The sequence below is a fragment of the Colossoma macropomum genome, unplaced genomic scaffold (genome assembly GCF_904425465.1).
Source record: "Colossoma macropomum unplaced genomic scaffold, Colossoma_macropomum, whole genome shotgun sequence".
NCBI classification, from domain to species: domain Eukaryota; kingdom Metazoa; phylum Chordata; class Actinopteri; order Characiformes; family Serrasalmidae; genus Colossoma; species Colossoma macropomum.
In genome coordinates this window covers 1,795,589-1,806,983 of record NW_023494808.1, presented here as the reverse complement: position 1 = coordinate 1,806,983, position 11,395 = coordinate 1,795,589, and the positions used below count along the sequence as shown (strand labels likewise).

Here is an 11,395-nt window from a genome sequence, read left to right as displayed (position 1 = left end):
ACGTCTTCTCAAGAGCAGTTGGTCAGTGCTGGTGAACGGTTGGTGAAGTGGTGACTTTGTAAACTGCATGTTTAAATCACTGATAAATTGTCTACAATGCTGTGAAAACGTATTTGCACCTCACTCCTCTATTTTCGCTAATTTGTCACATTTAAATGTTTCAGATCATCCAACAAATTCTAAGATAAAGACAACACAAGTAAACACAAAAGGCAGATTTTAAATGATCATTCCATTTATTGAAGGTAAACATGTATTCAAAACCTATATCACCCACGTGAAAAAGAAACTGCCCCCTAAACCTAGTAACAGGTTGTGCTGCCCTCGGCAGAAACAACTGCAGTCAAAAACTTGCAATGAGTCCTTTATATCACAGTGGAGGAATTCTGGCTCACTCTTCTTTGCAGAATTGTTTTAATTTGGCTACATTGTAGGGATTTTGAGCGTCAACTGTCCGTTTAATGTCTAGCCATAGCATCTCAGTGGGATTCAAGTCAGGACTTTGACTCGGTCACTTCAAAACTTTCGTTTGGTTTCTTTTGAGCCATTCAGAGATGGACGTGGTTGTGTGCTTTGGATCACTGTCCTGCTGCATAACCCAAATGAGCTTGAGATCACAAACTGACGGGTGGACATTCTCTTAAGGATTCTCCTACAAAGAGCAGAAATCATGGTTTCATCAATTTTGACAAGTCATCCCGGTCCTGCAGAAGCAAAGCAGACCCAGGTCTTCACACTACCACCACCATGTTTCACTGTTTGTATGATCTGATAGTGGAATGCAGTGTTAGCTTTACGCCAGATGTTACAGAACCCATGTCTTTCAATAGTAACAGCTAGTTAGAACGATCAGACGAGTAGAGCAGGCTACAGACTAGGGGTGTCAACACAAATCGCAATGTTATAGGCTATTTAACCAACTCAACTTCTCTTCTTCATGAAGCATCATGCTGGACAGTCAGGTACAAATAAAAAGCTTAAGTTGATGTGAACCATCATGTGATTGTGAAAGGTTTTCTGTTTCTTAAATCTTTCCACTCTAAGAACAGTTAGAAAGCTTTTCACGTGTATGAATCTCCATGTGCTTTTTAATGTTGGTCGATTTTGAAAAAGCTTTACCGCATTCAGAGAAGGCCAAAGGCCTTTCTCCAGTATGAATCATCATGTGGAGTTCAAGGCATTTCTTTAGTCTAAATGTCTTACCGCACTAAGAACAGACGAAAGGCTTTTCTCCAGTATGAACTGTTTGATGTAGTTTTAAATCTGAAACACATACAAAGCTCTTCTCGCACTGTGAGCACTGATGCGGTTTGTTTCCGGTATGTCTGTACATGTGACCTGCTAAAGTACTCGAAGTGCTGAAACTTGCTCCTCACTGAGTGCAGGCAAAAGGCTTTTCTCCAGTATGAATCTTCATGTGTCTTTTAAGCTGACCTGACAATGTAAAACATTTTCCGCACTCCGAGCAGGTAAAAGGCTTTTCTCCGGTATGAATCTTCATGTGTCTTTTAAGGTCGCTTGATTTTGCAAAACCTTTTTCGCACTCAGAGCAGGCAAATGGTTTTTCTCCAGTATGAATCATCATGTGGGTTTTGTAGTGAGATGATGTAAAAAAGCTCTTCCCACACTGAGTGCAAGAGAAAGCCTTCTCTCCAGTATGAATAAACATGTGGTGTTGAAGGCTTCTCTTTATTCTAAATGTCTCACCGCATTGAGAACAGGCGAAAGGCCTTTCTCCAGTATGAATCATCATGTGGATTTGAAGGTTTCTCTTTAGTCTAAATGTCTTACCGCACTGAGAACAGACGAAAGGCTTTTCTCCAGTGTGAACTGTTTGATGTACTTTTAACGCTGAAACCTGTACAAACCTCTTCTCGCACTGTGAGCACTGAAGGGGTTTGTTTCCGGTATGTATGTACATGTGACCTGCTAAAGCCCTCGAAGTGGTGAAACTTGCTCCGCACTGAGTGCAGGTGAAAGGCTTTTCTCCAGTATGTGTCATCATGTGGGTTTTTAGGTGACCTGACAATATAAAACGTTTTCCGCACTCCGAGCAGGTAAAAGGCTTTTCTCCGGTATGAATCATCATGTGTGTTTTAAGGCCACCTGATGTTGCAAAACCTTTTCCACACTCAGAGCAGACAAATGGTTTTTCTCCGGTATGAATCATCATGTGGGTTTTGTACTGAGATGATGTAAAAAAGCTCCTCCCACACTGAGTGCAGGAAAAAGCCTTCTCTCCGGTATGAATTGACATGTGGGCATTCAGGTGGCTTGAATTTGAACAAGCTTTTCCGCACTGAGTGCAGATGAAGGCTTGTTTCCCAGTATGTACAGTCATGTGGATTTCAAGGTTTTGCGAGGTTGTAAAACCTTTACCGCATTCAGAGCAGGTGAACGTTTTTTCTCCAGTATGAATGTTCTTGTGTCGTCTTAAGTCTCTTGAAAGTTTGAAACTCTTTTCACACTGAGAGTACTGATGAGATTTCTGTCCTTCATGGACATCCATGTGGCGTTTCAGAGCTCTCTCAGTGGTGAAGCTCTTCCCACACTGAGAACAGACGAAAGGCTTTTCTCCAGTATGAACTGTTTGATGTAGTTCTAAATCTGAGACATGTACAAAGCTCTTCTCGCACTGTGAGCACTGATGCGGTTTGTTTCCGGTATGTGTGTACATGTGATCTGCTAAAGCACTCGAAGTGCTGAAACTTGCTCTGCACTGAGTGCAGGCAAAAGCCCTTTCTCCAGTATGAATCTTCATGTGGGTTTTAAGCTGATCTGACAATGTAAAACCTTTTCCGCACTCCGAGCAGGTAAAAGGCTTTTCTCCGGTATGAATCTTCATGTGTCTTTTAAGGTCACTTGATTTTGCAAAACCTTTTTTGCACTCAGAGCAGGCAAATGGTTTTTCTCCAGTATGAATCATCATGTGGGTTTTGTAGTGAGATGATGTAAAAAAGCTCTTCCCACACTGAGTGCAAGAGAAAGCCTTCTCTCCAGTATGAATAAACATGTGGTGTTGAAGGTTTCTCTTTATTCTAAATGTCTCACCGCACTGAGAACAGGCGAAAGGCCTTTCTCCAGTATGAATCATCATATGGAGTTCAAGGCTGCTCTTTATTCTAAATGTCTTACCGCACTGGGAACAGACGAAAGGCCTTTCTCCAGTGTGAACTGTTTGATGTAGTTTTAACTCTGAAACACGTACAAAGCTCTTCTCACACTGTGAGCACTGATGGGGTTTGTTTCCAGTATGTCTGTACCTGTGACCTGCTAAAGCCCTCGAAGTGGTGAAACTTGCTCCGCACTGAGTGCAGGCAAAAGGCTTTTCTCCAGTATGAGTCATCATGTGGGTTTTAAGCTGACATGACAATGTAAAACGTTTTCCGCACTCCGAGCAGGTAAAAGGCTTTTCGCCGGTATGAATCAACATGTGTCTTTTAAGGTCACCTGATTTTACAAAACCTTTTCCACACTCAGAGCAGACAAATGGTTTTTCTCTGGTATGAATCGACATGTGGCTTTTCAGGTGGCTTAAATTTGAACAAGCTTTTCCGCACTGAATGCAGATGAAGGCTTTTTTCCCAGTATGTACTGTCATGTGGACTTCAAGGTTTTGTGAGGTTGTAAAACCTTTACCGCATTCAGAGCAGGTGAACGTTTTTTCTCCAGTATGAATCTTCTTGTGTTGTCTTGAATCTCTTGGGAGTTTGAAACTCTTTTCACACTCAGAGCACTGATGAGGTCTCGTTCCGTCATGGACGTCCATGTCGCATTTCAGAGCTCTCTCAGAGGTGAAGCTCTTCCCACACTGAGAACAGCTGAAAACTTCTTCTCCAGCATGAATTCTCAGGTGATCCTTCTGGTGGGAGGAATCAATGAAGTTCTCTTCACAATCACCAGTCTGCTGAGATTTCAACGCACAATATTCGTCCTCAAATGACTTCAGTTCCTGTTTGAACTCCTCTTTAATGTCATCTTGGAAATTTCGTTCTATAATAAAAGGGGAGGACATGTTATTCATATGTAAAACCACTACTGTTAAAAAAAAAGGAAATAACAGCTGTAACTGAACTATTAAAACACTTCTGAATATATATTTTTTTTATTATTCTGGTTAACAACTTGCTCTGTTAACTCTGGTTTAGATGCTCAGGCTGTGATTAAACCAGCATGCATGCACACCAAATTGTGAAGTTTAAGACAAACAGCGAACAGCATGAAACTTGAGGAGCTTTCAAGCAGCTTATTTTTCTAGTCTGCAGATTTTTGGGTCAGTCGGATACGACCGTTAGAGAGAGACTCGAGTCGTGTTTGAGGGGCGCAGACTCAGATTTACTGACTCCCAATTGCGTTTCAGACCAGTCAGGGTTTATGGGTTGCATCATGAGTTTATGGTTTCTTTGCATCATGAAAGGGTCCTTCAGATTGACGGAGAATGTGCATGAACGGGCTATAGATGGTTCCACTTAAAACCTATTTGAAAAGGGCTCTATACAGCACCCAAAAGGGTTCTTCTATTGTTACAATCTTAACAATGTAATAATAAAAGAGCCCTTTTAGGTGTTATATAGAACCATCTACAGCACATTTACCTTTAATCTGAAGAACGCTTTCGTGACGCAAAGAGCCTTTTAATCATGCAAAGGGTTCTGTGAGAGGTAATGGTTTGGTATACAACCATTTTCTTTACTAAAAAAACCCTTGAAGAACCACCAGTGTGGTTCACTCAGTTCGTATGAGGAGTTATTTAGTCTTCAGCTTTTTACATCATTCCTGTATCAGCAAGATCCTGCTGGTGTGGGTCGACTCTATTTCAGTGATGCACATATACCTTACTCAAATGCTACTCTTTCAAAACCATTATTAGTGTTAACGGTCCTACATAGAACCAACTGCTTTACAGAACCCTTGAAGGTTTTTTTAAGGGTTCTGTAGTAGAGGTGCCATGTAGAAATCTTTTCGAAAGGCTTCTATATAGCATCGTCTACCGCACATTCTCCATTAATCTGAAGAACATTTCACAATGTAAAGAATCCTTTAGTCATGGAAAATTCTGTGAGAGTTCATGGATCTGTTTAGAATCATTTTCTTTACTACAGAACCCTTGAAGAACCATTTTTAAGAGTGTAGGTTTAAAATGTGGTACAACAGGGATAATATATAAATCCTGATTTAATACAAGTTTAAAATTCATAACAGTTGCTGTATCTCAACTTTAGCGTTAGTTTATTGTTTAACTGACCGTGAGCACGAAAGAACAGATGTGACTTTTTGTGCACTGAAACGTTTTCTCCAATGCACTTCACTAAGAACAGCAAAAAAGATGGTTTCATCTTCAGTAGTAACGAAGCTGTCAGTTAGAAAGATGCAGCTGAAACACTGTTTTTGTGGAGGAGTTTGAGGCTCTGCTTCAGCTCATGAGTATTAAAACAAGTGTACAAACTATGAAGAACCATGAGCTCTGATGTGTTGATTTGTACATTGAGGCATGTTTTTATACTGTTCTATTGTTGTTCTTACTGTATTATATTCATGCATTTATTGTTTTTTTGGACTGTACAACTTGGACTCTGAGTGAAAAAGCCATACAGCTTAGTCACCTGATCTAGTGCAAAGATGTAATGAATGTTCCAGTAGAATAACCCAAGTGTTACATAATGTACACTATATTTCCAAAAGTATTCCTTCTTTTGCCTTCACACGCATATGAACTTGAGTGAGATCCCATTCTTAATCCATAGGGTTTAATATGATGTCGGCCCACCCTTTGCAGCTATAACAGCTTCAACTCTTCTGGGAAGACTTTCCACAAGGTTTAGGAGTGTTTATGGGAATTTTTGACCATTCTTCCAAAAGCGCATTTGTGAGGTCAGACACTGATGTTGGGCGAGAAGGCTCCGCTCTAATTCATCACAAAGGTGTTCTATTAGGTTGAGGTCTGGACTCTGTGCAGGCCAGTCAAGTTCTTCTACACCAAACTCGCTCATCCATGTCTTTATGGACCTTGCTTTGTGCACTGGTGAGCGGTCATGTTGGAACAGGAAGGGGCCGTCCCCAAACTGTTCCCACAAATTTGGGAGCATGAAATTGTCCAAAATCTCTTGGTCTGCTAAAGCATTAAGAGTTCCTTTCACTGGAACTAAGGGGGCGAGCCCAGCTCATGAAAAACAACCCCACACCATTATACCCCCTCCACCAAACTTTACACTTGGCACACTGCAGTCAGACAAGTACTGTTCTCCTGGCAACCGTGTCCATCGGATTGCCAGACGAAGAAGCGTGATTCGTCACTCCAGAGAACACGTCTCCACTGCTCTAGAGTCCAGTGGCGGCGCTTTACACCACTGCATTCCACGCTTTGCATTGCGCTTGGTGATGTAAGGCTTGGATGCAGCTGCTCGGTCATGGAAACCCATTCCATGAAGCTCTCTACACTGTTCTTGAGCTAATCTGAAGGCCACATGAAGTTTGGAGGTCTGTAGTGATTGACTCTGCAGAAAGTTGGCGACCTCTGCGCACTATGCGCCTCAGCATCCGCCGACCCCTGTCATTTTACATGGCCGACCACTTTGTGGCTGAGTTGCTGTCGTTCCCAATCGCTTCCACTTTGTTATAATCCCACTGACGGTTGACTGTGGAATATTTAGTAGTGAGGAAATTTCACAACTGGACTTGTTGCACAGGTGGCATCCTATCACAGTACCATGCTGGAATTCACTGAGCTCCTGAGAGCGACCCATTCTTTCACTAATGTTTGTAGAAGCAGTCTGCATGGCTAAGTGCTTGGTTTTATACACCTGTGGCCATGGAAGTTATTGGAACACCTGAATTCAATGATTTGGATGGGTGAGTGAATACTTTTGGCAATACAGTGTATGTATTAGGGGTGGGAATCTCTAGGCATCTCACCATTCGATTCGATAAAACGATTATCGATGCATCTTTTTTTTCTACACATGATTTCTATTTTCTTACTGTCTGAGGACTTGGTACTTTTAAAGCTAAGTATTTGTAATGATCCACAATGCATTTAAGTCCAATATCTTTTAATAAAACAAGTGAAAGTGATGTGACAAGTGAACTGGAAGGCTCTCATTCATGGCTCTTGTTTGGAGATGCTGCTGCCACTCATCTGTGATAAAATGCGCTGTTACGGTGAAATAAGATCCAGTGGTAATGGATGACCACGCAGCACATTATAGCCGTCCTATCCGTTTTCTTTGACTGAGAATTGGCGTGCAGACTGCAGGTCACCTAGCAACGAGGTTTCGCCTGGCTAGTGGCGAACGAAAAAGGAAAAGAGAAAGACCTTCGGCGCCTGAGTCAGAATTTAAGGTGGAATGGGAAAGTTCAGCAAGAAGCTGGCGAATGAGAAGCGACTTCAGCTTTGTAAAACAGCCGAAAGCTGAAAGACATTTTACAAGAAACTATTTAACTTTTGAGGAAAAGTTTTCTGGCGGAGATGGAAAAAAAGTGGCTATAGCTAAAGCTTAAAGCAGAGGAGAGTAAGTCCGCTTTTTGGTTTATATTGTTTAGTCAATACTAGGACATCAGCATGTACTGAGACATACTGGACATTAAATGTTGTGGCTCCCAAGGTGGTTTGATTTTCGTTGAAAGGACAAAATGGCTCTTCTTAACATTTTGGTTGTAACTCCTGACCTAACCTGGCTTTTAATGCACCCCGTTGTGCCGCCACAGACTGTCCGGGCGCTGCACTTACCCACTTCCAAGTTCAACTCTTTGCGCTTCGTCAACATTACGTTATGAATTAAATATTTAGAAAAGCGATTTTGACGTTGAATGAATCGATTCAGAATCGCCCACGTCCGCATTGCGATGCATCTAAGAATCATTTTTTTCCCGCACCCCTAGTATGTATCAATACTTAGCAAATAGTTTGTTCTGACCTCAACTTTTTCAACTGTAATTTAGGTACTGGAAAGAAACCCTGTTTTGTGAGAGCGGCCGCTGGGTCAGGTGTACTGGGAGAGATGTTACAGCAAAAACATGGACTGTCTGGAGGATTCTGAGCACCACTGATCCACCTTGTCCACACAAGTCCATACTGACCTTGTTTCACCTCCTCGTCTTCTGTCTTCAGTCCAGACGCCTCTGTGACACTGATATCCTCACATTCCTCTTTAACGCAGGACATTTTCACAGATGTGTCTCACCAAACTTGCAGTGCTGGAGTGAAAACTGGAGTGACTGAAAAAAAGAAAAAAGAAGAATCTGATCAGCTGTTCAGTGTGAGGCTCGCCCAACTATTGGACAGGTATCTTTGTACTAAGATGTTTTCAGGAAACCCGGCCCTGAAACAAAGTAAACAGTAACTACAGAACCTCATTTATAGAGAACAGCACATATTAACAACAGTCTACTCTTGGGTTTACTGTTCACCGTGTAAATTCACAACACGATAAGATATGAAATCTGAACTCCTGCATATAACGTTAAATGTTTTAATCACACTTTTTAAGCATGGCTGGCGAAAAGTAGCCAATGGCAACGCCTCACGCACTTGCATTTTTGAAAGTGGTCGATCTACATCTTATCAAAGTTGTGCTGTAAGCAATGTTTGGGTGATATTTGGTTGTGCTTTGGTGGGTGGACAAAGAGCTTGTCTGTCATTAATTTAGTAAGTTTCGTGAATTCCGCTGGTTTATAATGTAGCTCGATTTGATTAGACCTCAGATTCAATCAGTTATCAGACAGGAAAGACTGCTAGCTTTACCACTGATGGAGAACATGTGGAAATGGTGGACAGCTTTTGCCAACTCGGATCAATTACTGAGAATCTAGGAGTTGAGAAATATCGATCAGCATCGTCCAGGCTGTGGTCTTCTCTGTGGGTCTTTATGAATGGATAAACAAACAACACTGGAAACATACAGATGATTTTGAACTTTGGTGTTGACGAAGACTTCTGAGAGAACCTTGGATGAAAAAGAAAACAAATCTCTCACTCGAAGCCCAGATAACCAAACTGAAGCTCTTATTCTGGACAAATATTTTGAAAGAAGCAGCCATTAAGAAGCCTGAAGACCCAAAGAGATATTCTGGGATATTCTGGAGAAACACCATTAATACAGTCACCAGGAGTTGGAACTGACTTGGAGTCACTCATAAAAATAGTAAGAAACACAGAAAGTGACCAATTAACATGGGAAGTAAGTTTAAATAGATTTAAGTGGGCTTATAACAGATTTCTAAGTACCAAAAATGTATGTGAAACTGTTCATTCTGTAGTGAATGTAGGCGTCAACACTAACCTTACACTACTGTGTCTGATTACCCAGCTAGTTCTACATAATACAGGTCTATGTAGAAAGCTTAGTTTAACTAATACTGGCCTCCAGTGCATCTTTACAACATCCATAATGAGCTAAATCTTAAATTCATACACAAAAATGCGTTATAACAAACTTTCACAGTCTGTCATTGTATAGTTTCACAATACTGCGGGTAGAGGAAGCAAATTTAGCCTCCGTGTTCAGTTTTGAGTCTTAAAACTACATTACCCATAATGCATTGTTGTGAACGCGCGTCTTCACGTTAAACTGTTGCCGTGGACACACGACGGTAGTTTTCGCTTAGCCACCACTGTTTATCACATAAAATAGATGTTATAAACGTTCTTACAGTGATAATAAGCGCATTTTTAGTGAACCGTTTCTCTTCGTAACTCAAACACAGACAGATTCACTACAAAACTGCGAGGCTCCGTTAGCTCCGTTAGCATGTTTACTAGCACCTGCTAACCTGGATTTCTTTACCAAGAGAGGAGAACTTAGTCTAATTTAAGAGCGATAGTTGGTGGAATTGGTTTAACTACCACTTTACTCGCACAGTCGCAGGAGAAATCATAGAAAACGGCTTTGTCTGATTTAAGAATTCGTTGTATTTAACACAGTCCTACAGAGAAACATACCACTCTTCCCTTAGGAACGTACCATCACTGAAACAGGGGGGTCCGCACAGTTCCCGGTATCCTAAATTCTTCTATATGTTCTTTCCCTTAGGAACGTACCATCACTGAAACAGGGGGGTCCACTAGAGCTGGTTTAAGGGCGGTCTGGCCACCTCCTATTCTTCTCCTTATATCAAAAACATCACTGCGAAACACTGAGCTAAATGGCTAAAATGAAAAACTAAACTTATTTTTAACCTTTTCTGCAGGCCTTTTATTTTGGAAAGTAGAAGGATGATTTAAATGAAAATCAAAGACAACCAACCCTGTAGCAGTAATGCTGACTGTTTCGCATTACTGCTACTGAGCGCTGATTGGTTAGCATTACTGCTACTGAGCGCTGATTGGTTAACATTACTGCTACTGAGCGCTGATTGGTTAGCGTTACTGTTACTGAGTGCTGACTGGTTAACATTACTGCTACTGAGCGCTGATTGGTTAGCGTTACTGTTACTGAGTGCTGACTGGTTAACATTACTGCTACTGAGTGCTGATTGGTTAGCGTTACTGCTACTGAGTGCTGATTGGTTAGCATTACTGCTACTGAGTGCTGTTTGGTTAGCATTACTGCGACTGAGGGCTGTTTGGTTAGCATTACTGCTACTGTGTGCTGATTGGTTAGCGTTACTGCTACTGAGCGCTGACTGGTTAGTGTTACTGCTACTGAGCGCTGATTGGTTATTGTTACTACTACTGAGCGCTGATTGGTTGGCATTACTGCAACTGAGTGCTGATTGGTTAGCGTTACTGCCACTGAGTGCTGATTGGTCAGTGTTACTGCTACTGAGCGCTGATTGGTTGGTATTACAGCTACTGAGCGCTGATTGTTTAGCATTACTGCGACTGAGGGCTGATTGGTTAGCGTTACTGCTACTGAGCACTGATTGGTTAGTGTTACTGCTACTGAGCGCTGATTGATTATTGTAACTGCTACCGAGCGCTGATTGGTTAGTGTTACTGCGACTGAGCGCTGATTGGTTGGCATTACTGCGACTGAGTGCTGATTGGTTAGCGTTACTGCCACTGAGTGCTGATTGGTTCGCATTATTGCTACTGAGTGCTGATTGGTTAGCATTACTGCCACTGAGTGCTGATTGTTTCGCATTACTGCTACTGAGCGCTGATTGGTTGGCATTACTGCTACTAAGTGCTGATTGGTTAGCATTACTGCTACCGACCGCTAATTGGTTAGCATTACTGCTACTGACCGCTGATTGGTTCGCATTACTGCTACTGAGCGCTGATTGGTTAGCATTACTGCTACTGAGCGCTGACTGGTTAACATTACTGCTACTGAGCGCTGATTGGTTAGCATTACTGCTACTGAGCGCTGATTGGTTAGCGTTACTGTTACTGAGTGCTGACTGGTTAACATTACTGCTACTGAGTGCTGATTGGTTAGTGTTACTGCGACTGAGC

The 11,395-nt window shown here is 41.9% G+C and overlaps 1 protein-coding gene across 2 annotated transcripts; it reads right to left on the bottom strand.

The window, feature by feature from the left end:
* LOC118798210 (zinc finger protein 850-like) lies at nt 1-9,966 on the bottom strand. 2 transcript variants are annotated; one of them, XM_036557584.1, is made up of 4 exons: nt 9,938-9,966; nt 8,077-8,214; nt 3,640-3,993; nt 5-652 (listed from the first exon to the last, which is right to left on the bottom strand). In XM_036557584.1, exons 2-4 carry the CDS (start codon nt 8,159-8,161, stop codon nt 615-617), a joined length of 477 nt encoding a protein of 158 aa, XP_036413477.1. In that variant the 5' UTR covers nt 8,162-8,214; nt 9,938-9,966; the 3' UTR covers nt 5-614. The 2 variants fall into 2 exon arrangements, with proteins under 2 accessions (XP_036413476.1, XP_036413477.1); XM_036557583.1 differs by having other exon boundaries at nt 1-3,993.
* Nucleotides 9,967-11,395: the final 1,429 nt, after the last annotated feature.